We start from the raw sequence: 26,402 nt of genomic DNA on the forward strand, positions 1-26,402 counted from the left end.
ACTGTCCGTCGAAACAACGGGTCATTGTTCCGAGGGTCACGCCTTTGGTTCGAGGGTCACGCCATTGGTTCAAAGGTCAGGTATTGAAGTCATTGGTCCAAAGGTCAGGTATTGGTCCAAGGGTCAGTTCATTGGTCCAAGGGTCACGATTTGCACAATCTTGAATCTATAATTTATCACAAAACACCAATATATACGTGTAAAAAGACTTTTTAAGACTACAATCAAGTTGTCTTTAAAAAAAAAAAGTTTTAATGTATAGTTTGACCATCGTATCTTTTCTACAATAGTCATTCATTAAAACCGTTTTTGTTACCTTTAGGTAAAAATTCGATAGTACTTTTCCCCAGATGTATAAACGTTCCATATAGCATGTGCTAAATGAATTGAAAAATTAAATGTTTTGCTTCCGATCCACACTGTATATTATGATCTTTTGGCCAACTCAGTTTGCAAGTTCTCTAAATTTGATTAAAATAAGTATCCATGTCTCTTTTTATATTTATCCATACTGATGGAACAATATCATATAAAATAGCTTGTGATTTTCATGTAAATATATATACTGTACATTCCTAATAATACATAGAAATCAATAAATGTATCGAGAAGCATCATTCGCGGATTCTAAAATCTCGCTCGGTTTTTTTTTCATTTTTAGCTCACTTGAACCGATGGTTCGTGAGCTTTTATGATCACGTTGTCCGTCTGTAACCTTTTCACATTTTTACTTCTTCTATAGAACCACTGAGCCAAATTTAACCAAACAAGGTGCAAAGTATCTTCATGGGAACGGGCTTCAAAATTGCTAAAATAAAGGACGAAACCCTTTTTATAAGGGAGATCATCACGAAACAGTAAAAATAGGAAGTGTGTTTTAAAAATCTTCTTCTCAAGAACCACTGCACCAGATGTGCCAACATTTATTTTATACCAGAGCTTGTATGTGTAGTAAAGATTCTAAATTGTTTAAACAAAGACCCATCCCCACCAATAATGTAACCCCAAGAGGGATTCAAAGTATAGCATAGAAATGTATAGAGAAAATGTTTAAAAATCTTTTTCTCAAAAACTACAACGCTACAATTTGTGAAATTACTATGCAAGCATCTTCAGATAGTGCAGATCCAAAATTGATAAAACAATGACCCCCATACCTATACTGGGGCCCAAAGAGGGGTTCAAAGTTTTAACATAGAAACATGTAGGGAATATGTCAAAAATCTTCTCAAGCGCTACACTGCTACAATTTGTGATATCATTATGCAAGCATTCGCAGATGACCCCCCCCCCCCTACCCCATCAATACTGTGGCCCAGATGGGTTCAAAGTTCAACATTCATATATTATGAGAAATGTTTAAAAGTTGTCTTCTAAAAACCTACAATACTACAATTTGTTATGTAATATTACTCTGCAAGCATCCTATGATACTGTAAGATTGTAAATTGTATAAACTGTGACCCAAGACTAATACCGGTACTTGGACCCCAAATTCAACATAGAAATATGAGGAAAATAATTTAAAACATTTTCCTAAAGAAATACAATGCATCCTCAAATCTTCATATAATTGTTAAGGTCACAGTGATCTTCTTTCACTTTTTATAATCATTTATAAACAGTTCATTTCCAATTTTCTAATCTAATATACATGTACGTTGAGGCCAAGGACAATAAGAATGGTCAGTTGATGCATCTCATATCATAGAATATGATGTCCTAAAAAGTAGGATTCTTTTTATACATTGTTTTTAAAAACTGTCAAATCATGGAACATATTTTTTGTGAGAAAATTTTTGTCCGCATTCGGAAACCATAATTCTAAACTGAATCAGACAAATTTAATTTTACTAGACACAAAAACAGATCAGAAAATTTAGAAATGACATAATCAATGTGTGCTCTCATTCAACATTTGGCCAAAAAAATTAGTTTTTAAGAAATCACAAAATCTAAATCTTATATCTTCATTTGAGCATTATACTACGTTTGCTTATTGCGACCCATGAAGAGAGGAAATGATTACTTTTTTTTTCATGACTTTTAACACAAAAAACAATTGCAAAATTTATAACTTATTTATTTTTTCCTTTTGACACAATGGTCACTGACAAGTGTTGTAAAATCATACATCTACAGAATGATGTAAAATAATTCATACATACCAGGTACATATATTTATACCTGCAAGTGTACAATAACTGTATCTAAAAGTCCCTAAATAATCATTTTTTTAACTTTCAAAAAATAAATTACTCATTTATACACAAGTACATGTATTTATATCTGCAAATATATTTGTAATGTATCTAAGTTCATTTTTTTTAATTTTCAAAAAAATAAATTACTTATAAATACACACAAGTACATGAATTTTTATTGAACTGTATTTCATTGTCCCTCAATGTTCATTTTGTTTAATACATTCAATATTACACAAGTTCTTATAAATAAGACATAAAAAACTGTTCATGCAGCTTACTTGTGACTAGATGACGAAAAAAGACAACAATTCTGTCCTGAATACTTTAAATAAATAAACTAGCATGAACTATAGCACCATGTCAATCATAAAATAATATAAACCCCTTTTCTCTTTACTCACTTGAGCCATTTGCTCAGGTGAGCTAAAATAAATTCAAAACAAAAAGGACCCAAACCTCTCAGCATATTTTGTACACCACATGTATGTATAAAATATGTTAGATATGGATTCCTCCCGGAGTTCTGACTGCCTCCAACATGTCGTCTTCTGCCTCTTTGTGGGACATCTTGTGAAAGTTCATGTAGATTTTGATGAGAGCCTCCGGAAGCAAGACTTTCATTATATACTCAAGATACTACAAATAAAATGGAACACAAAAAAAATTACTTTACTTGCAGCACTCACTTCATGCAGTGTACCCACGTTTCCTATGAAACACACGACATATGTAAATTTTCAAATCAATGATAAAGTATCAAACAGTTTCATTTTGTTCTATAAAATCATCTTTTATAAACCAATTATTGAAAAATTTCATAAGATTTAATGGTTTTATTAGCATTGAATGAATGTTGTTTCATTTCACACATATACCTTGTGATGTTTCTTGCAAAATATTGACATAAGAGTTTCCATGACCACATCCAACTGTTCTTCAGTAAACAAACCCAGATGAACATGATGATTTAAATCCTCTGTTGTTAAAGAAAAGTATAATCCAAAATTCAAATTTTCATACATGCACAACAAGACTGAATGTTGCTTATAAAACTTAAAACTTACTTCTAGCTTTTCCTCCCTTTTTATAAACATCATGTCTCTCAGAGGAAACCTTGAAGAAAGCAATTGCTACTTAGTCAGCCATCAACACTAACAAAAACTCTAAAACATTTTAAGTATAAAGCAATTCTAGACTACACTGAGACTGGGTAGATGTATGTTCTCAATTACAATTAATACCAGAACAATTTCAGTGATGTCAATTGAGAATCTCTGAAATTAAAATAAATATCAACAAGTACCTTTCCTGAAAAAATGTCCTGGAGGTAGACTTTGTGTTTCATCAACAGATAATGTAAGTGCTGCTCATTTAGCTCATCCACTTTGCTGTAAAAAAAATAATAAATCCAATAAAAACTAAATTTGAAATTAGCATAAATATTAATAGGGAATGATTTTTAAACTATAAACTAAAACATTACCCCAAACTATTGATTTCTACTTCAATGGCTTCTGATTCACCGTCTTTGAACTTTGGCTCTTTTAGATCATCTAGTCCGTCAATGATGACACTTTCCAGACTGTCAGAATCTCTGAAATCCTCCTCCACACCAGCTGTGTCTCCAGATAATTCCTCCTGTTCACTGAGAGATAAAAAGTTTAAGATAGACTGTCTCTTCACCTTGTTGGAGCTTGATGCCTTCTTGAACGAGAACACTCTTGGTTCCTTGTTCTTTTCGACAGATTTATTTTGTGGTCTTTTAAATAATTCAATTTTCCTGCAATCGGAAGTTACTGGATAAATATTCACTGAGTCTGTTTCAATGCATTTATTGCCTTTCTCGTTTTTTCTGTTTCGACTAGAAGATAAAACTGGTAATGGATCCAAATCATTTACTGGAATTTCTTTCGATGAAGTTTTTTCACTTTTATCATTTCTTCTGTTTCTAGAAGATAATTCTGGTAGTGGATCCAAATCATTTGCTTGAATATCTTTTAATGAGTTTTTCTGTGCACGTTTCTGAAACTGACTAATATCCAGCTGGTCATCAGAAATTTTAGGAAGAATCTGCTTAACTCTTGGCCTTTTCAACTTTAACCTCTTTTCATCTTGATCTTTAGGCAATGAATCTTCATCAGAGGCACTCATGGTACTGAAAGGTCGTTTTTGTGACCTTGTTACCTCACCAGCTGAAAGCCGGGCAGGCCCAATTTCTGGCCCCTGTATCATAATATCAAATTGGTCTTGGTTTTTCTGCAATTCTTCATAGTCCTTTTCTTCAACTTGGTTTAAACAAGATGCTCTTGTTTTCCTTTTCAAGAAGCTAAAATCTGGTAGATCTGAATCAGAACCTGGCCTTGTCATGCTGAGAGAATCATTCTCGCTTTTCTCTCCCCCAAATTTTACATTGTACTCAAAAGAGACCTCCGTTTTCTGTATATAAGCATTACTACTAGAATTTGCTGACTCAGAAAAATCAACTTCAACTTTGCTGCTTCTACAAACATTTTGTTTAAAGAAACCACTATCAACTGCACATGAGCTATCGTCAGAATCAACACTAACAACACATGAATCTAATGTCTTTGTAGACTTCACAGACAAAGTGGACTCCGTTCTACCATTCCTTTCACAATTTACCAAGCTCTGCTCTGAAGAACTGCGAGAGGAGGAAAAGTCCAGATCCCTGCGAGCACAGTCTTTGGGGGCACTGTCAGCAAGTATCTTGGACGGTGAACCTTTATCCTGGCAGGGATGAAGATCACCATCCTCCGAGGACAATCTTGAATCAAGACTAAAACCACCTCCATCGAAACCACTGTCTTTAAGCATGCTAGATTTACACGTCTTTCTGTGCTCGGTGCTGTCACTGGAATCCTCAAAGTTATATGCATCTTGGAGTCTCGAGTTAGTTGCCATGACTTTCCTATGCTTTGTTCTTCTAGAGAGGGCAGGAGCACTGCGTTTTATCCTGTAAAGTAATGCAGCAATTACACATACCTTTTATATTCACATTGTCTGAAATTTCTTAATACTGTAAATTCCTTATTTCACGAGAGTTCTTAAATCTACATGTCTGCTGTTTTGTTTAAATTGCGATAATATAAAATCATGAGCACCAAATTTTGTTATGATTTCATATAGTTCAAAGCCTGAAAGCCGGAAAACGAAATTAAAATCTGTGAGGGTTGTTCCTCGTGATTTTATGCTGATATTAAGGACCTACATTAATCTTACGGAATACTCTGAACTATATAGTGCTTATTTCATTTGAATTCATTCCTAAAATGGAGTCTTATATAGTTAACTGTAGAAATTGTCACCAAATGATCTGGCATAAAATATTATAAAACTTACATATTCTTTATGGCCTGATGTTTCTCCTCATCATGATGTGAGCTTTCTGGCTGACCTCCGGCTTCAGTTTCTTCACTTTCCTCACAATTGTCATCCATGGACCCTGTAGTCTTTGTCTTTCCAGTAGAACTTTCTGTCTTATTTTTAGATGTGGAGGAAGTACTCTTCTGGAAGTAGCTACTAATGCTGACAGTCCCTGTTTGTGACTGAGACAAGTTTCCACTATTCAGTGCTCTCACCATCTACAAGACAAATGAAAGTACCGAATGTACTCAAAGCAAATAAAACATAATATGTGACATGATATATGTGACATGATATATGTATCAGCAATTAAATATAGGTTTAAAAATCTTTTTCTCCATGGGCAAGAATTTATTTATCTTTCTTGATCAAGTGAACACTGAAAAAAACCTCAGTATATATAAACACAATTTTTTGCAAATCTTGCAAAAAAAAACTTAATACCTACCTTCCAGTTTATACTTTGAAATTTTTGGCCCAAGAAACTAAAGATTAATCTATACTAGTAATCATATACACGCATGTCTCTGACTGAAATTAGGTCATGTGCACCTATAATAAGGTTAAAAGAGTAAATAAATGGATAAATTCTGCATACAAACCACTGTAAATGCAGCATATTAAAGGTGTGCAATATTTGATGAAAATTTTAATTCAAAAAGTTAGCACAGATCTAATAAATTTCTGAACCCAAAACTTTATTCATTTATATATGCATAATATTTGGTTACGTACTTGGTTTACAGGAGGCTATGTTTCACCAAAAATGCTAAACAGAATACACAGCCAAATATTACACGTTTACAGTGTCCTATAACTGACCTGTGACATGGCTTTAGTGGAGCCTGGACTATCCTCCTGATCCAACGGATAGTAAAACACCACCAACTTCTCACTGTAGATCTTAAGGGAGCGCGCATAGAATTCTACAAAAGAGTCTGTCATTAGTTCTGATAAAGTTATAACGTGAGTGTTGATCAATAAAAAAGGAAGGACTTAGTCAGGGAGATTGTTTCAATATTATTAAACAATGTCGACAGTTTATTCTCACCATCTTCATCACTCTCATCAGACAGAAGGAGAATCTGATTTTCTGCTTTCTTCTTGAAAGTGTATCCAAGTCTGACAATTTCACCTTTCAAAAAAGAACTTCAGTGTGATTAACCATTTTTCAATAAAGTGACAAAAGTTTATTGAAAAGAAAATGCTTTGGATTTTATGAGTTATTTATATACAGTTATCAAACATATACCTGTAGAATGTAACAATTTTTTTTTTTTATATTTTCTAAGCAGTGAATGTTGTCATTTCTATGAGTTGTAAGTGTATGCAAATCAGTGATAATAGCAATATTATAAAATATTTCTAAATTAAATATTCTTTATGTATAAGAAGCAGCATATTTTTGTGAGAAATGATAATTATGCATATTTTTTAAGCACAATACTGAGATTTATTTACAAAACCCTTATCTAACAATAAATAATTTGGAACAATAATACATTGTAGTTCTGAAGAAAATCTATATACCTTTAATCAATCAACAAAACTATTCAACTGCAACATACCTGTTAAGATTTTACACTCTGTCAAATGTTTCTTACTTTTCCTATCTTCATTTTCTATTTGATGTATGATTACATCTTTTAGCAAACTTTCTATTTCCTGCATGAAATAAACAGTTGCAAAAATTAGCAAATTCATATGCTGACATCTAAATGAAAATATTTATCACTGTACAAAATCGTAGGCTGGTCGATAGGTAGCCTTTACAGTCCATCCTTGCAAGTGTGGTTTACTAGTAGGTAGAACTTATTATTACTTTGTAAACTCTGTAAATACTAGTTTGTGATTAGTTCTGTTATCCATGTTCATGATAAGATGGCGAGTGTCAATAAATGAATTAAATTTGGGAATACCTCAATAGACAACCAAATGATCATACAAAATGTTAATTCATAGTCTCCCTACACAAATCCCAAGGAAAGATCATAATTAAGCTCTCCTTAAACTATAAGAGCGAGTTCAAATCCATCACCATGAGATGATAATAAGTCATTGTGTTTCATTTAAAATGAAAAGTTCTGTTAATGAGTTTTTATTTACTTTTAAATGTTTCCTTTCCACTCTTTTTGCACTTGTTTTCTTGAGGGATGAATCGCTAGCACTTCTCTGGATCTCTACTTGTATTGCTCTTTTATCATTCACCTGAAATTTTAAAATTCAACAGGTCCAGTACAATCACTACATTTAGCTTAATTAGCTATTACTTAAATACCTTTATTTACCTACCTGAAGTAGGTTTATTTAGCTACCTTTATGAAATTTTCCTTTTTATGTAAAACAGACAAAAAGTTGCAAGAAATTGTCAACCTATATTTGTACTAAGTAGTTTTTAAAAAGCAACCCAGAGCAAGAATAGTAGACACATCACTGCTTTTGAGCAGTTTTTAGCAAAACATGCATTTCTTATGTTTGAGTAACTGTATGACATCTTGTGTGCATGAGTAACTGTACGACACCTTATGTGCGATGAGGCAGAGATAGCGGTGATTATATCACATTGTGCTAAATATATATCCAATCCTTTATCATGTTAATTAGAACTGTTCTTCCTTGTTATTCCATGTAAGAAGTAACTGTTTGGTAGCACAGTTATAACAGTTTATGTACACATAGCCTCAAAACTTTAAGAACTTTGACTAGAGTTGTGCTGAAAGAGCAACAATTCAAGAGTGATTTTTTAATGAATTGTTTCCAGATCAGTTCAAAGTTGAAAATTATTGCTGCACCTAAGTGCAACTTTTTTTTACAAATGCTCATTTAAGAGAAAAGTATGACTAAGTAGCTGCGTTCAAGATCAGCACAGCTAGACTAGCCACTAGGTCATAGATATCTAGGTCTATTGAACAGGCTGCTAGGTTAGCCACTAGTTATCTGATTTGAAGTTGGAAATATTTAACCAAAGATTAATTACATCAACAATTTTTTTTATTTCAAGCTTTATAGCATAAAAATATCTACGTAGTGGCTAGGTTAGCTTAGCATTCAACAACGTAGCTACTACATAGCCCTACGTGGCAGCTACGATCTTGAATGCAGCCCAGGTAGTTGAATAAAGCTTAAGTCCTTCAGAATATGTAAATATGAATTCAAACTAGTACAGTTAAATAACACTGGTTAATGATTGTACTGGAGCTGTTCAATTTACCTGTTCAATTTACCAACAAACAAAAAAATGATCTTGCTTTTTCAAATAAACTATTCCATACACAAACTAATTCAATAAAATAAATGTATTAAAAAATATCACATAATTTCATCCCATTATAAATTTAATTTTAATACATTATGCAATTTCTCTAACGTTAGCCAACTTTGGGACATCTGTTGCATTAGGTTAATATGCATGACAGGGACCTGATACATCAAAAGAATGAAGTTTTGAACAATCTGTTGTAAAATCTAGAATAAACTTTATTTTTCATCATTCATACCTTTATATATTTTGTCAATGTGGTATTCCTGTAATTGTAAAATCTTCGTCCACCCTCCATATTTCGCGGGTTTTTAGAGTGATGTCCCCTTTATTTGGAATAACGAGTCCGATCACATAACCAGTATTTCTTTGCCGATACCCAGGACGTCTCACGTGGAACTTGCCGGTTTGTCAAGGAATGTAAACAGGTAAAGGTGCAGGAATATTTGCGAGTTATATCTGGCTTTTATTAGATATGTCAAGTGATCATTGCAATGTTTTACAAGAGTAATCTGTATACTTTGCTTGTTAAAATAGTCATATCCACTCGAGTTTCCTCGATTGCAATCAAAGGTCACTGAATACGTTATGCAATAGTTATGGTGCAAATTTTTATAAAAAAGGAATGTCATTATTTTGTTTGTCCTTAAACTCGAACTCGAACACATTTTTGTGACCACAACAGAGTTTCTTTTTGAACCCTAAATAAGACTAGCATATTTTTTTTAGAGTGTTCCAACAAATAAAGCAGGGGCCATAAATAACAGATTTGAAGAACAAAACATGATACAGCCTCTGGGAAAGAAAAGTTTAGCGAAGGTTATTGCTGCAGTTAGTGCATCTTTTGGAGCCTACTATCTGATGCATCTTGGCTGGATGTCCTACAGTCGCAAGCGTGAAATAGAGTTACTGGAAGTTGCAAAAAAACAGATTGCTGAAGAATATCCAGAGCTCAGTCCTTATGTAAACTTGGGTAAAGATGACTTTGACGAGTATATGGAGCACTATAAGAAGATCATAAAGCACTAACCATTTATCAGTCACTGTAAGTATTTGCAATATACATGTGTTATGTACTGGCAATGATTCAGAAAAAATCAATTATGTTTACACTACATGTATTTTTATAATGTATTATTCAGGGTTGTCTCTAAAAATTGAAGTAGAAGGGAGAAATAAGAAAGTAGAAGGGGATCTGAAGGTCTAGCTTATAACTAGATTGTGTTTGAAATGCAATAATAGCCGGGTAATTACGTCACTTTAGGCGGGGGAATTCCCCGCCTCCCGGGTCTTAGAGACAACCCTGATTATTAGGCAGATATAACAGCATATTCACATTTTATTCTCTGCTTGAAATTTACTTAGTACACCCTTTAAAATTTTTTTGTTTTTTTCAGAGTCACTTTAATATATTTCATTTTATTGGTGGATTTGTTGGTTAATTTTTGGAGAGACTGAGTGTGTAAATAATGAATATTACAAGCCCAAAAAAGCGGAATAGGATTGTGAAAACACCCACCCAATTTTTGGGACTGTTGCTTGGGTCAGTGATTTTAAGGAAAGTTATAGAAAAGTACAGGGTCAATACCATTCGGATGGATAAACCCTCCACTGGGCTGGAGCGGTATGAGGCACGGCTGGCAAGACAAGAGGAACAGAGAAGACGCGAACAGAATCAGTTCATAATTGCCTAAATCATTCACTGAATTGTGTTGACAAAATTAACAAATTATCATGGCTTCAAGAAAAAGCATCAAAGAGGAGAGTGAGATTCATCAGAGTGAACTCTCTGACAATTTCGAAGGATTGAAATTGTTGAAAAATATTGCCATCTCCTCTAGAGGTCCACATGGTAAGGTCAAGGTCATTCAGAACTCGGCAGGTGGTCATGTGACCCTGACATCATCATCTGGACGTCTCTTGCCAGCATTATCTATATCCAGACCACTTTTGAAGTTGTTGACAACGTCAGCCGAGGGTCAGATTCAAACATTTGGAGATGGTGGATTGTTTTTAATGGCCTGTTGCCTGAATATTGTTGAATTGTCTGAGGATTCTTTGACAGGAAACAGAATTTTAATTGAGATATATGAAGAGTTAATGGAACTAGCATTAGGTGAGTTGAAATCTGACAATTTCCTTGGAAAAATTCATCTGTCGCTGTCCAATACAGTTCAGATTTTATCACTAGTGAAAACAATCCTATCCTCAAAACCCCTCTGTAAATTGTCAGAGGACTCTGTGAATCATCTAGCTTCCATAATTGTTGAATGTTTCTTGTCCTCTGTAAAGGATGATAAGAACACTAACAGTGTCTTAATTCTTACTGCTGAGGGCAAATCAGTGAATCAATCCCATCATTTACCTGGAATTTTAATGTTGTATCCAGAAATTTCCTCTTTTTGCAAGAAAAAGCTTCATTTCATCACAAAAGATGAGAAGATTGTTGTTGCCTTGGTGACAACCTCGATGTCGGGAGATAGTGAGGAGGTCATCCAGGGTCGATACCAGCAGAATATAGAGGTCGATGCAGAGCAGACTGTGATAGAATGTATGAAGTCATTTTGTCACTGCATCAAGGACTGTGGTGTAGGAATGTTGATGTGTCAAAAGGTTGTCCACCCTATCATCAAATCCCAGCTGAGACAAAACGGAATTTTTGTGGTTGAACGCATGGGGGCCAAGTTGACTAGTTTTGTACAGGATTTAACAGGTGAATTGTGGTCCCTGTGTGTTTTCAGTATTAGAACACTGGCATTACATAAGGAATAAGGAATCATTCTTTGAGTATTATGAGGTGATAATTTCGGTCGGGGCGCTATCAAATCCAATAAAGCCCGAAGGGCTTTATGATAGATTTGATCACGCCACAACCGAAATTATCACCTCATAATATTCAAAGAATGATTCCTTATTACTTATATTTATTTAATATTAAGCCATCGTCCGATTAAATATTTAAATATAAATAAGTAAACCCCGCTGGCGCCTCAATTTGGCGTCATTTGTATTATGAGTTATATAGTACAAAATCGATACGTAGTGTTATCACAGACAAAGACACTGGAAAATGTAAATATAGTAAATTAAACCATCAACTTTTTAATTAAAAATGTGATGCAAAATGCATAGTCATGGTATTTGCCAAAGTCCTAATGATTAAAGCAAAGTATTATATGATATTTTGCAGGTTCAACACCAATGGAGTCCTTTTCCTGTAAACCTGAAAAATACCTTGGCTCCCTTGATACTGTGAATCATGTCATTCTCAACAAGAAGAGTTATCTTCACTTGCAGAGAGCGAGTTCTGGGATGAACACCTTGGTTCTGTGCAACTTGGAGGAGGAAATGGTCTCAGAGCTCAAGGTTGTTAGAAACATTTGCAAATGTTTTAAAAAAATTTTTGTAGTGAATGATTTTATTTAAGTCATCAATTTTGCTGCTTACTTTCAATAAGATCAGAGGTGTGTACAGCTGAGCGAGTGAACACACCAAACTTTGTGGCATAAGGAATTTTGGTGAGCGCCTGCAAGCTACAAAAATAAATACAATGTACTTTCATGTAGTATTATAGGTTGAATTGTCTGCGTATGCATGAAGTCTAAAATACAAAAAATAAAATTCATAAATTTTCTAATGATGGTCTTGTATTAGAAACTTTTTTTTTCCTCCTTCATAATTACTGCTGTTTTATTTATTGTAACAATCGCATTGCAGGTTGTTTGTGAGACAGCTTTAAACACCCTGCAGAATATTTTACAGTATCCCATACTGCTCTGTGGTGGAGGTTGCTGGGAAACTTGCCTTTGTTTCCATATCAAACAGAAAGTAACATATTTTGCTTTAAAATACTTTTCATCTAGTTTTTGACTGTTTTTCATTCTTTTTTTCAACTTATCTATGCAAATTTGAGAAATGAGCCAGAAATTAATAATGTATGATTTGGACTTTCAAGCAATGATTTTAAATAATTCTACATGTATTTTAATACTGGGACAGTACATGTTTGAAGCACATTTCTGGAGTTATATTTTGTGTTTTGCTTTTTTTTTCAGGTGAAAGAAAACCAGGGTTTCATTCTTGAGAAAACAAAGTGCACAGCTTCAGCACTATCAGCAGCCTCTGAAATATTTATCAAGAGTCTACTACAGGTTGCTAAGACAACAGGTTATTCTGGAGCCATGATGATGACATCTTTTCCTACCTTTCATTCTTGGAGAGTTCCTCTGAATAGTGATGACTTTGATCATGATAACGTTTTGACTTGTAACTGTGGTATGGTGACTGAACCTTCTAAAAAACTAATGCCTGTGAATGAAGTGAACTTAACAATTCTGAAAGTTGACACAGTTTTGAAGGAAGAAGTTTGTGAACTTCAACAAATTTCTCAGTCAAAATCTTGTGTGGTTGATTCCTATATATCAAATGTTAGTGCATTTAGGAAAGCTGTTTTCACAGCCATCATGATGTTGAATGTTGGAAATTGTTTACAGGATATTAATTGATAGAGCTTTTTGTAATCAATGTAAGGGAATGAAATGTGTATATTGATATTACATTGAAGGGAATTGTCTAACAATTTGTTTGTTGAAATTGGATTAATCTACATATATTTTGTATCTATCTTTATGTCTTGAGTGAGAGGTGTGATATTCAGAAAACATGAAATTTGATTTACAAATTATAATAAAATTCATGACATCACAAGAAAGCATTTATTCTGTTTTTTGTTCGCTGACTTTTTAGGGGGGTGTTTTCCCTCCAGGACAAGAATGCAGAAAAACCCATTTAATTACAGGGTCTCCACAACTTTAAGAAGAGATTTGCCTACCAGCCCAAACTTCTATATTTCTTAACAAAATGTAATTTTAGCATGCATTAGACTGGAAAATTGCTGGAAAAAAAGTGAAATTAAGGGGGAAGGGTGTTAAACTTTTAAAAATATATCATTAATTATTTCAACAAAAGTAACTGGTTTATTTGAACCCAAGACCTGTGAGTAAGTAGACCGAAGCTGTACCTGTCATGGGGTGCCAAGGACCTTTTAGCCTTATCAATGTTGACAGTAACTTATTTGCTTGCAACTTTTACAGATGAGATTTGACACACCTAATTAATTTAGATTACAAATATTTAATACATTTTTTTCGCTAAAAATTTTGATTGCGGAAACTATTGCTGTGGTGTCAGAATTCTCAAAAACATCAAATAATTCATTTTCAGGAAGTAAAGGATTTTTTATTATAGAAAACTTTAAAATAGCGAAATTGTCATGTTCATGAATGTCACCTCCTACATAAAATCAAATACGCGTGTTCTCTTTGTATTGAATTGGACCAAGTAACATGTATCTTCTACACAAACTTCAAAAAAATTGTCAAGATAAAGTTAAATCATACTCATTCTGGCAAAGAAAATGTACAACTTGCTAGTTTTAATTATCATCTTTTTGGAAAATTGTGGGATTAAATTCTACATTAGATTTCAACGGACTACGGTAGTATGAAGAAACCCTTGGGTTCAGTGGTGTAACTTACATAGAAAGTCAATTTTAGTTACGCACTCCTTGGATTCAAATGTGACCATAAACTAGCTTGACGTGTTCTTAAAGACTCATCTATATTTATTATAATACAAACTGGCGTCGTTATTTTCTTTTAAACTTCATTTACATCGTCCCAAATCGAAGTGGATTTAAAAAAAAAATGATTAATTTACAGCAATTCGTAAGAAAAAAAATAAGAATAAAAGGATGTGTTTTCTTATATTTCTGCAAGGCAGATGGTTTTCATGGGATTTTCGCAGCTACATGTAGGTCTTAAATCTACAAATCCTTAAAATTATAACTATTTTTATCATTACTTTAAAGGGACATGGTAACGATTTTGGTCAAATTCTATTTTTCTGTTTTTATTATTTACAATGCTTTAGGAATGTATTTCTAATGATCAAATGAAATTTGAGAGTCAGTCGTTGAGTTATAAGCAATATGCAGGGCTCACAGTTCTTTGTCATGTAAACAAGGCTCGTACGTGTCCCGTTTTTGTTTACGTAGGTTCAATATATCAGTAAAAACTCTTTATCTACTAGTATCTTCTTACATGTACTCATTTTAAGCATCAGTAAACAGTTTCTAATGTTTAACACATTCATTTTAGGTCTTAAACTGCAATTTTTACTTCAACATTCCAAATGTAAACAAAAGCTTTGTTTACATAGCAAAGAAGAGTGAGCTCTGTAACTCGCAATTATAACTCAATGAATGCCACTCAAATTTTGGTTGCTTATTAAAATGCCTTACTGAAGCATTGAAAACATTAAAATCGAAAAAATAATTTTTTACCAAAATCGTGACCATGCCCCTTTAATCACGGGAAGAAATATCACAAAAGTCTAAATATGAAACTTCAATTTTACGTACCCTACAAAATATCTAGAATCCATGGGCTTCCGACCCCCCCCCCCCCGGACCCCTATCAAAATAAAAGAAAATGTTTCTTTATATTTCTGCAAAGCAGAGGTTTTCGATGGAATTACTGCAGGTCTTAAATATAGAAACCTTTAAAAATTTTATACAATATTTTACTTTTAAGTATACTCACAAGAAGAAATATCACAAAAAGTATAAATTTGAAGACTTCTTTTTTATCGTACAAAATCTCTAGAATCGAGGAGCCCAGATCCCCTGCCTAAAACTGGCGTCCCCTATAACTCCAAATTCTGGATCCACCACGGACAAAATTGAATTACTAGTATATCAAAGAGAAATGGTGTTATATAGAAAAGATTTTTTCTTAAAAAGATAACAAAAATAGTGATACAGAAATGCTAAATGCAAGACTGTATCTTCCATTCTGAAAAATTCGGATAGACGTTCCAGGTCGTCTATTCGAACATTTTTTTCGGACTCGCCGGATCAAAATTAAGATTTACATGTAACTATCAAAATAACCATATATTTCTTCAAATAACAAGAGATATAATTCATAATTATATGTCTATGTCGTATCTTTTTAAAATCGTAAGTACGATATAAACTTAGTTCTATGTGGCGCTATAATATTCTTCTTTCGAACGCAAAAATAAAAATAATGATAGTCTAAAAATATACATGTATATCGTTCAATTGATAAAAAAAAAATACACAACAAAACCCCTATGTAGACAGTAAAAATCGAGGTAGTGTTTGTCACAGTTGACTAAGAATATCACCGGAGACATTACATAGAGTACATGTATATTCGCCACTGGACTCTTTCAAGAATGTTAAAATATTTTGCAGAGCCATTTACGTCCAATGCTTTTAATTGGTTGTCGGGATTTTACGGGGGTTGTTTGAAATAAAGTGATCTATCATATCTCCTTGAATATGTGGGATGTCATCTATTCAGTAAGTGATATAATCTATTCAGATACATGTATGTTACATATAAATATATGTATAAATATCACCATTTCAGTTTGAATTTAATGATATCTACTTTTCTAACACATGACATCTCCTATACAAATATGCAATTTCATATTCAAGAAGGTGATGTCATCTATTCGTTTTAAAGTGGTGATATCAGAGACATATCTACATGTATGTCTCTGGTGATATCACATATTCGAATAGGTGATATCACATCAGCAATTCAAACAAAATAGGGTAGGTGACATCATATCTAGGCCTAAAAAAATTTTGTGTGTTTATGGTAACCCGACCTAACCTACAAAAATGCCCCGATCCCACCATTTTTAGGTGTCTGTTTTTATTCTATTGTGAAATTTATATTATTTCTATTAAAAATCCGTTTATGACACAAACAAACATTCTTAGGATTCCTGCAGAAAAAAATATGATAAAACAAAAAAAAAAATCCTACATACCTAACCTATAATTTTTTCATCAGTGTTACCCTAAACACACAATTTTTGTTATAGGCCCTATTCAAATAACTGATACAGACTTTTTTGCTTATGTGATATCGTTTATTCGATTAAATGACATATTTAAAATGAAAATCAAAAGGATTCCACATGGGATTTTCCTATCATCCAAAATTAAGGTTTTGTTTTTAATTTTTTTTTTACAGATACAACGATGAATCTATTATTCAAGTCCCCGAGACCACTCTTCATTCATCTAAATATGAATTACAAGTTATTTATGTCTCTGATTATATAGTTAAATATATTGTCAAAGTATCAAATTTCCATTTTTCCGGATTTATACCAATGAAATGCGATTAATATATATCGATATAATCTGTTTAATATCAAGGAAATAGGATTTTGAACAAAAAATAAAAATAGAGTCTTATTGTCAGTCTTTCGGGAAATGTAATTACTTAATGTTTTTATTTAACGTCGGGTTCGGTGACGCACTATAATTTTGTCGAGAAAAATTCTAATAAATCATACTAAAATAATTGATAAAAATCTAAATTATATTTTCTAACTATTTATTATTTGACGATGATTTTCACATGTCACAGAATAGATAGTTACGATAGTTTTGACTTTTATCATCAATGATGATGATCCGTCAGGCAATTAGTCTTAACAATTCGAATTTGCACTGTCATTCTTTTTCAACAGTGAAGACACCGCTAATTTATTTAAAGTTTATGTAAAGAAAATATCAGCAACACCCCAGTACCAAAATGTCGTCGTCGGATGTACAGACGTTAATGGAGATGGGATTTTCACAGAATAGAGCGTAAGTTAAAACTAGAAACGGCAGAAAAGTTTAATTTAGAGTTGAAAGTACAGTGAAACTTAACTGTAGTAATGTTTAGAACAATTAGAAAGCCTTTTTATTATGATATAAGTCCTATTAAAGGGTAAGAGATCATCCAACATATTTCTCTTACGCATGTAAGATGAAATGCACTATCAATTTGTATAACTTGAAAGGAGTCATGTGGTACTTCCATGTATCGAAAAATCAATTATTTGCATGTCTTGATTATCAATTGAATTTTTTTTTTCAAGTGAGAAGGCTTTGGCCAAAAGTGGTTACAAAGGAGTCCAGCTAGCAATGGATTGGTAAGAGTTAATCAGTTTATAACTCATTTTACTTTTATTGTTTATTTTAAGTTAAATTAATCTTTCCCCAAGCCATGGAGGTTCATAGTGTCGGTGCTTACCCCCAGTGGGACACCAGACCATCATAGGTTAACTCCCAGCATAAGCTGGTATCCAATTTCAGCTTGATGGACTAAGACAATAAGATAAAGTCTCTTGTCTAAGTTCACAACAGTATTAAGAGACCACAACAGGGTTTGAACCAGCAACCTTTGGGATAATGGCCTAATGCCTATAACCACTGAGCCATGTGCTCCACTTGTTATGAGTACTTCTACTCTAAACAGACTAACATTAAAAAATCAATTAAGGTTTGCTTTCATTTCATATAAACACATGTTACTGTTTTTATATGACTAGAAATCATGGTATCTACAGGTCTACAAGGTACCAGCATTCACTTTTGAGATGTGGACAGGCATAGCCTACATCCATTCTATACTTGTCCACTTCTCTAAAGAGAATATCCGCAAGGTATAACCTTTTGAGTTATTAGATTTAACTATTAATATAGTGGTATGATTTTGCCGGAGTAAAATTAAACAGTTAGGATGAATCATTGATTAAATTCTAAATAATATTTATGTTATTACTCAATCATTTTATTTGAAGTGTTAGCCTAAATACGTTATCAACAGAAATCAAAATCTGCTGTCACAGATGCGATAAAATTGTGAAAAATCTGCGTAAGGTGACAAAAGTTCGTGCTTTAAGATATCTACCTAATTCAATTCAGACCTGAAAATTTCAATGTATTGTGATAATTATTTCTGAATATAATATATTTTGTAGAGCATGAGGTAACGACAGTCGCTGCACGCTAGCAATGTAATTTCTAGATCTTTGGCGTTCTGGTAGAATTTCGTAATTTAGTACGCTATATAAATTCACCACAATGCTCTATTTTACATTTTTTATAAATTTTTTTCATAAAGTAACTAATTCATCTTTTTGTAATCGATGAGGTAGCTAGTATATAAGATTATTTAATGTGCGGTCAGTTTGTCGAGGTCTCTTCAAGAAGTCATTAACGTAGCTTTATGATATAGCCACTGACATACGAACCCAGCTTTAATTTTTCTTCAGAGCGTATGTCTTTTATCTATCTAATTTATTTATTTTAAAAATGACATATGCTTTTATTAGGTATTGGAACCACGTTTAAGGTACCCTGTTCACTCACTCTCAATTTTAGCTTGATATATAAATTCCAGTACATTTTCTAGTTATTTCTATCCATCGAAGCAAAAAATGCATCGTGTCACTATTCGCATGTCCAGCCTTTTTATCCCTTGAAGAGACAAAAGGCATTGGGTAGATATCCGAAAAGGAAAGTAACGGTCTTTAATTTTTTAAAACAGTTAGAAAAAGTTAATAATATATCTGTTTTAAAATATTGTGTTGTTTGGGGCATTTTTAAATTTTGAAGCATGTAATTTGTTCATATATACAAATCTTAAAAAAGATGTAAATTCATGACGCGGCGATGTCACGTATATATCATGCTATAAATATCAATATCATGTTAGGTTTTCAACGAAATTTAATAAAAATTTTAATTCGAATTTAATTTTTGATAAGGAAATTTTGATGTATCATTTTATACAATAGCGCGTCATTGAGAGGCGCGGTGCATAGTGTGACATTACTTTTGGATCGATGGTGATTATCAACAGCACAGATTGATTTCCAATCAAACTTTTGCCTGTATGAGGACATTTATATAGAAATCAGTCAGTATATTAAGGATTGGGGAAATATCCCCAGAGGCATTTAGCCAATTCTAATGAAGACTTCAGATTGAATTTATTAGAAATATTGTCTATTTTTTCTTTTTTCCAATGTGAGTTCAAAATTATATTCCAAAAAGTTTTCTTAATTCTACTTTTGAACATTCCTAGCAATAAAGTTTATGATGCTTATTATGAGATATATACTTTATATGAGGAATTATATTATGCTAACCGATACCAGTGAATGAACTGAATGAATACCGGTATGTAAAATATTTCTTTTCTGTTTTAAAATGAAATGATGTCAAATTAATTAGCGGTACACTGGTGTTGTCAATTTACTAAACCTCTTGAAAAGATTTAAAAGAAGATTGCCGATTGAATAAAATAAAGCATGGATGATTAAATTTTAATTTGGTGATTGTTCTCTATGTGATGATAAGAATATTCATTTGACAGGCTATTTGCTCATGAAGATGACCCTGACATTGATGAACCATTCGAGGCACCAAAAGGAGTTGTTCTAGGAAAGCAAGGTATAAGTCTTTTCTTGACTTTTTTGGTAGTGAATGAAATAATGAATAGAAAATTTACTGTGGCATTGAATTTTTAGTACGAGCTGTTTAATGCATCCAGATTTCATTCAACCAACTTGGGTAATACAGTTACTGTGGAATCATTAGAATTTGTGGTGGCTCAATTTTTGTGGTATTTGTAGGTAGCCCTCCCTTGCGAATTTACATCCTCAAAGAAAACGAATTTAGAAAGAGTTATCTTTTTTGCTGAAACTGAAAACCGACGCATCCACAAAATTACATACCCACAAATAAGCAAAAAACCCACAATCCACAAAAATTGGCCCCCATGAAATTAAATGATTTCACAGTATTAATAATATCATCGTATTAATAATATCATTGTAATTTTCACGTATAAGTAAAAGTTGGAAATGTTTTAACAGACGATGGTTCTGGGCCTTCAAATACTGAGCCTACTGAGGCCAGCTCTGATGCAGGGGGAGATCAAGCGCAGGCCCGGTCCCTAAAGTGTGATGTGTAAGTTCTTGTAACTTTGTCCTAACACCACATTGCAATGGAAAAAGAGACATTAATGTACCACATATCCGCTTTTTTGCAAAATTTGCAAAAAATAGTATTAGAATGTAACCTCTGTTATTTTTTTGTCTCAGGCATTGCTAGTGATTCAAAAAGTTTCTAATAGCAAACAATGCCAAATATAATTTCAACATATTGTAATTTTTGCAATGTGAAATTAATGATGGGACCAGGTTCATGATAACAATAATCAAATGTACGTTATTACATGTCTCTAAATTTGTAGATTTTATTTTTTCAATTTATATAAGACACTCAGTTTTGAATAAACATGCTCAATGTTGTAATCTTGAGAAGTTTGGTTAAAAAATAAAATGAAAATCTAAAATTGTTGATAACTATAGATGTGGAAAACTTCTTAAAAGTGAGTTGGATGCGCAGGCTCATGCTGCGCGGACACAACATGACCAGTTTTCTGAATCCACAGAAGAAATCAAACCTTTGACAGAAGAGGAGAAGAAAATACAATTAGAAAAGTAAATATCTTAGAGATACACAAAACATCTTAATTAGTGGGGATTTATTTTGTTTTATATGGCATGCAAAACTGACAATTTTAGAAGAAGTTTCTCTAAGGGATAAACTCAATCTACATAATAACATATTTTAATTAGATTAATACCAACCTATTTTACTTGCATTAGTCAACAATGGATTGGCCAAAGGGAGAGTACCGGTATTTGAAAATTCATTTTTAAATTTGCATATTTATCTTTGTTTTATTAATGAAAAAGGGGTATAACTTAAACAATGAACTCTGTTAGTTTTGTCAACCCCTGCCCCCCCCCCCCCCCACACCCAACATATAAAAGAAAAAAACAGTAAATCTCTTATTAAGTGTCAAGTTTATGTTACAACCCAACAAGTTAAAGTATTGTGTGTCTGTGATTTAGGGAATGTATTTTTTAGATTGGCATTTTTCTTTTAAACAGTATCTTTAAGCAGATGAAGATAAGTAGAAAATTAAAGAATGATATCTTCATCTGCTTAAAGATAGTGTTTAAGAGAAAAATAAAGTAGAAAATAAAAAAAATGATATTCCATTACAATAAACATGAAAGGGCTTATTTGGCAAAAAATAATGAACGTCCATACTTATTTGTTGCATGGGTTTCTTTTAAAAGATTACAGGAAAGAATAAAGCAAAAAAGATTAGAAAGAGAAGAGCAGGAGAAAAAAGAACAACTGGAACGGGAAAAGTCACGCAGGAAAACTGGGAAGGAACTCGTTGACATAAAACAAAGGTAAGGCATTGCTAGATAGTGCAGTATATTATTGCTACATCATGCAATTACTATGAATTGATTGAGTCATTTTGGTTAATTTCATTTAAAAATGCCATCTACCGGTACACATGTAATTATCTGGCAGATTTATCTGATTTAAAAAAAAAAAATGGTACCATGTTGAAGAGGTGGTCAATATGCAATACATTCAATCTGATCAAATTACATATCTCTGCACAGCTGTGCTCTAGCTTATGTAGAGATCTGTATTTCAGATTGCAATACATTTTATTTGATAAAGCATGCAGTGTCACTTGGTCTAGCATAACTTGCAGTATTACTTTGCTTGTACAATGTATATCATACAGTCAAACTTCGTTATCTCAAACTAGATGGAACTGTTTAAAAAAAACTTTGAGATATCCGAGGATTCAAGATATCGAGGGTAAAATATTAAAAAAGTTAGTGTTTGGGACTTACAAATCACTTCGACATATCCATTGTATTCGAGATATCAGAATTCGAGATATCGAAGTTCAACTGTATTTGTATCATATGTTGAATTAAAAGTGAATTGATGCAAGAAATGTACTGTAAAGATCTAAGGAAATATAATTTTATTTTTAACAGAAGAGCTACTGGAAATACCACATTACATTGTTAAAAACCTGTAATTAGAGCAAGAACATTAAATTAAACACATCTCTAGTAGTACAGGTACATTATTTGGCAATTAAAAGTTATGTGTTCCTATAGCACATGCAATCTGTTTGCAGAATGGAGGAGCAAGAAATGAAGAAAATAGCAGAGCAAAGAAGAAGAGAGAAAATGGAAGAAAAGCAAGCCAGGTACAATGACAGAGAAATGTGGTTCATTATCACTGTACTGTTAATGCATTGTAAATATTACTGTAATCTTTACATAAATATTATTTATGTACATATACATTAGAACAGAATGGCCCTATAAATGCTAATGTATAATTATGATAAGTGTTTTCATAAATTTAATTGAGACAAGTGTATGAGAAAACCAGAAGAACCCATCCTTAAATGGTACCGGTATTTGCATTTATGTGTGGTGTGATTTCAGACAACGAGTTAGAGAGCAGATTGAGAAGGACAAACGAGACAGAGCAGCAAAGGTAAAGGGTTGATAGAGAAGGAATTGTTTATCTTTTAATACTAGTGTATACCCGGGTATGTTGTTCATATGTTGATAAAAACATTGAAGAACTTTAAGAGGGCTCGATGTTTTTGGCCATTTTTAGCATGTATGGATCTCCTTGAGAAGAAGAGCTCTTAAAATTATAGGAAATACCCAAAGGACCATGTGTGGTATTATGCATTGTTCACCCCCAAAATTCAAGTTTTATAAGAAGCTTTAAAAATAAGGTGGAAGATAGTTAAAATCATATTGAAAATAAGCGTGTAAAAGGTTATCACCACAGTGACATCATAATGTAGAAATGATGACATGAAGATTATCTTATTTTGATAAATTGATGTTTTGTAGCCAAAAATGGGGGTTTTCCAATTGTTTTTCAACTGGGAAACATCAAGTGCAGGCTTGCTCAAGTACCATTTTTTATTATGAATGTATAATTACATGTATATGAAGAAAAACATGTTAAAATCGTACTTGAGCAGACCTGTGCTCTATACTTCAGAATGCAAAATGTAAAGAAAATATGACAAAATTTTCATCTGTTTGCAAAATTGTGGGAATTTGGTCATTGAAGTCAAGTGATGTCATAGATAAACAGCCACCTTAAACATCAAATAGGCAATGATGACTAAAACCAAGATTAAAGTGATTATGATTTATGAAGATTTGATTTTCATACGATGCTATTTAAAATTTAGTTAGAATTGGGGGCAGATATTTGACCATACAAAATATGGTCCTTTAAAAGGTAAAATATATGGAATCTTTCTTTACACATTTTTCTAGGGAGGAAAAAAGAGGTGGGAGATAAGTTATGGCATCTTTTAGAAACTGAACAGTCCCATATAAAGTCATGATTAGGAATCTATGTGTAATTCACACCAAATTGAAAATAAATTTGTCAAATATGTGATGTTACTTTTATACTTAATTTTAGTTTGGTTCAGGGGGTCAGTCAAGTGCTCCTGCACCTAATAATACTCCTGCCCCTGCCAGCACGCAACCTCCGCCTGCTGCAGAGAAGAAAGACTATTCTGAGTGCAGATTACAGGTACATATGTTCTGCAATATATTGCATAATTCAGACATGGTATGCTTAATAGAAGATTAGAATCAATTTTCAGAATTTTTACTTGTAACTTTTGGATTATATGTGATTGTTTAAAGTTGTTCAAAGCTGTGTGTGCACACTACATGTATGTAGTTACAAAGAATATTATAACATGTTGTTACAGATCAGATTAACAAATGGACAAGCGTTAACACAGACATTCTCAGCCAAGGAGCCTCTAGCAGCTGTGCGTGTGTACATTGAGACCAACAGGACAGACGGATCAGGACCCTTTTCCCTAATGACTAATTTTCCCAAAAAAATCTTCCAAGGAGATGATTTTGAAAAACCTTTAGATGTTTTAGGTAGGAATGAACACTTGTATGATTGCTGATTTAACAAAAAAAAATTTTTAATGCTTACATGAGTTATGTTTAAACTTTATTGATTTCATATATGAACTAGTATTAACAACATCATATGTTATTACTTAATTAAAAATTGCAAATAAAACAAAAAAGATTTAAAGGGAGATTACTCTGAATCTGGTGTAAATTTAATTTTGTGAATGTTGTGATGGGTATAGCACACCCCTGCGAATGTTATTGTCATTCAAATTTTAGACCACGTGGTTTTATTTGACCCTTTCAGTTTCGCAGTAAAAATCGTACCTTGTGTATAAAGTCTATTTCACAGTCCATGTATCTAGGTTCTTAATATAGTAGTCAAATATAAAATCTAGAGATTTATTGATTTTAAACTTTATCTTCATCAAAAAAATGTGTTCTAGAAAGAAATGTGACTATACAAAAATTAGTTATTGTCTGCTGTTTCAACAACTAACATGCTTAAAAGAGATCCCTCCTGAGGATTAATTTTCGATCCGCGCCTGACCTAGTAATAACATCAATAGTGAAACAGACTTTACCATTTTATGCAGAATGTACCTTGAAAATGGCTCGATATACTAAGTTTTAATGCAAAACAGACACCCATTATTTTTTTTTAAAACATGGTATTGCACACCACAAGCATCAAACATGGCTATGAATTTATTAAGCAACCCAATGGTTATATTTTCAACCACTCTACACGTGTTTGCACACGAACGATAACTCTGTTCTGAATATTATCGTTTAATATAAATAACTGCTAGATGGTAAAATAAGACATACATCTTGAAAGCTTTTCCCGTTTTAACATAAATCACAGTAGGATATGATATGAAAAACGACCAGTACTTACATATTTTGAGAATATTATCCGAACACTTATACTTCCGCTCGAAATTTCACAGGAAGTGAACAAATATTGGTGAAGTCTCGTGAACTTTCATTCGAGCACCTCTGGATTTATTACTTACTTAGCAACGATAAAGAAAACATTCCGAACACATTCGCAGGGGTGTAGCAGTAGGCTGAATTATAATATAAACTATATAACTCTTTTGTTCAAAAGTTCAAGTGATTCTAAATTTTTTGTCAAGATTACTACATAATAATTCATGATATAGGTAATATACCCCATATGTACAGTAGATTTGTATAATTTTAGCAAGTACGGTATTAAGTAAGATACGTATGCAGGAACAACATCAGACATTTTGTTTTAAAATTGTAGGATTAGTACCATCTGCTGTACTCATGGTGAAAGGACAATGATGCAGATCCCAGGTACATGAGTAAAAATTCACCTACATGTGCCAAGCAGAACCTAGGTGTGAAGAATTAGTGAACTTTGTTAATTGGTGCAAACCAACTTTAATTTTATGCTGTTTGAAATTATTATGTATCTATTTCAAGGTTTTTCAAAATTTCAGATTATTAGCGAATTTGTCATTATTTGATTACATGTATTTTTTTAACATGTGTATGTATTTTTACATGTTCTTCATAACCTCTGACAGTTCTCTGTTGAATCACATTCATGTAATTACAAGTACTGCAATGAGAATGCTGTCAATACCAATTAAGGTACATACCATGTATATTTGTATGGACATGTTTTCATGTTGATAATATGTGAAATTTTGATTGTTTAAACAATAAATAAAATTAATTAAGCTTATTTTTAAGCTTAAACATTACCAACTTCTTTTCATAATTGTATAGCCTAATATTAAATTAATATTGCAGAATATTACACGTTATACACAAAACAAAGGACTGAAATAAGTTAAATCCAGAAT

The 26,402-nt window shown here is 32.6% G+C and overlaps 3 protein-coding genes across 3 annotated transcripts; 2 read left to right on the top strand and 1 right to left on the bottom strand.

Moving 5' to 3' along the window:
* Positions 1 to 2,067: 2,067 nt before the first annotated feature.
* LOC105336797 (serine-rich adhesin for platelets) lies at positions 2,068 to 9,200 on the bottom strand. The gene is made up of 11 exons (XM_066087438.1): positions 9,089 to 9,200; positions 7,698 to 7,799; positions 7,160 to 7,256; positions 6,643 to 6,726; positions 6,414 to 6,517; positions 5,568 to 5,809; positions 3,691 to 5,181; positions 3,511 to 3,595; positions 3,272 to 3,320; positions 3,083 to 3,183; positions 2,068 to 2,843 (listed from the first exon to the last, which is right to left on the bottom strand). The coding sequence occupies exons 1-11, from the start codon at positions 9,146 to 9,148 to the stop codon at positions 2,706 to 2,708; spliced, it is 2,553 nt and encodes an 850-aa protein (XP_065943510.1). The 5' UTR covers positions 9,149 to 9,200; the 3' UTR covers positions 2,068 to 2,705.
* On the top strand, positions 9,139 to 13,551 carry LOC105336786 (molecular chaperone MKKS). Its single transcript, XM_034469915.2, has 6 exons — positions 9,139 to 9,278; positions 9,580 to 9,895; positions 10,248 to 11,563; positions 12,041 to 12,216; positions 12,568 to 12,678; positions 12,906 to 13,551. Exons 3-6 carry the CDS (start codon positions 10,585 to 10,587, stop codon positions 13,353 to 13,355), a joined length of 1,716 nt encoding a protein of 571 aa, XP_034325806.2. The 5' UTR covers positions 9,139 to 9,278; positions 9,580 to 9,895; positions 10,248 to 10,584; the 3' UTR covers positions 13,356 to 13,551.
* A 3,820-nt stretch (positions 13,552 to 17,371) lies between these two features.
* Positions 17,372 to 26,300, top strand: LOC105336785 (UBX domain-containing protein 1). The gene is made up of 11 exons (XM_011441242.3): positions 17,372 to 17,554; positions 17,830 to 17,883; positions 20,115 to 20,191; positions 20,617 to 20,710; positions 21,115 to 21,246; positions 21,895 to 22,014; positions 22,773 to 22,844; positions 23,089 to 23,140; positions 24,101 to 24,214; positions 24,399 to 24,579; positions 25,835 to 26,300. The coding sequence occupies exons 1-11, from the start codon at positions 17,499 to 17,501 to the stop codon at positions 25,873 to 25,875; spliced, it is 993 nt and encodes a 330-aa protein (XP_011439544.3). The 5' UTR covers positions 17,372 to 17,498; the 3' UTR covers positions 25,876 to 26,300.
* The last annotated feature ends 102 nt before the right edge of the window (positions 26,301 to 26,402 follow it).

Source organism: Magallana gigas, chromosome 6 (assembly GCF_963853765.1).
Source record: "Magallana gigas chromosome 6, xbMagGiga1.1, whole genome shotgun sequence".
NCBI classification, from domain to species: domain Eukaryota; kingdom Metazoa; phylum Mollusca; class Bivalvia; order Ostreida; family Ostreidae; genus Magallana; species Magallana gigas.

Coding starts and splice junctions, on each gene's coding strand:
- LOC105336797 (XM_066087438.1), bottom strand. CDS start 9,148: ATGGAGGGTGGACGAAGATTTTACAATTACAGGAATACCACATTGACA. Junction 3,321..3,510: donor AGGACATTTTTTCAGGAAAG/GTACTTGTTGAT, acceptor GCTTTCTTCAAG/GTTTCCTCTGAGAGACATGA. Junction 2,844..3,082: donor TTTGCAAGAAACATCACAAG/GTATATGTGTGA, acceptor TTTTATTTGTAG/TATCTTGAGTATATAATGAA.
- LOC105336786 (XM_034469915.2), top strand. CDS start 10,585: ATGGCTTCAAGAAAAAGCATCAAAGAGGAGAGTGAGATTCATCAGAGT. Junction 11,564..12,040: donor TTTTGTACAGGATTTAACAG/GTGAATTGTGGT, acceptor GATATTTTGCAG/GTTCAACACCAATGGAGTCC. Junction 12,679..12,905: donor GTTTCCATATCAAACAGAAA/GTAACATATTTT, acceptor TTTTTTTTTCAG/GTGAAAGAAAACCAGGGTTT.
- LOC105336785 (XM_011441242.3), top strand. CDS start 17,499: ATGTCGTCGTCGGATGTACAGACGTTAATGGAGATGGGATTTTCACAG. Junction 17,555..17,829: donor GGATTTTCACAGAATAGAGC/GTAAGTTAAAAC, acceptor TTTTTTTTCAAG/TGAGAAGGCTTTGGCCAAAA. Junction 20,711..21,114: donor CGGTCCCTAAAGTGTGATGT/GTAAGTTCTTGT, acceptor TGATAACTATAG/ATGTGGAAAACTTCTTAAAA.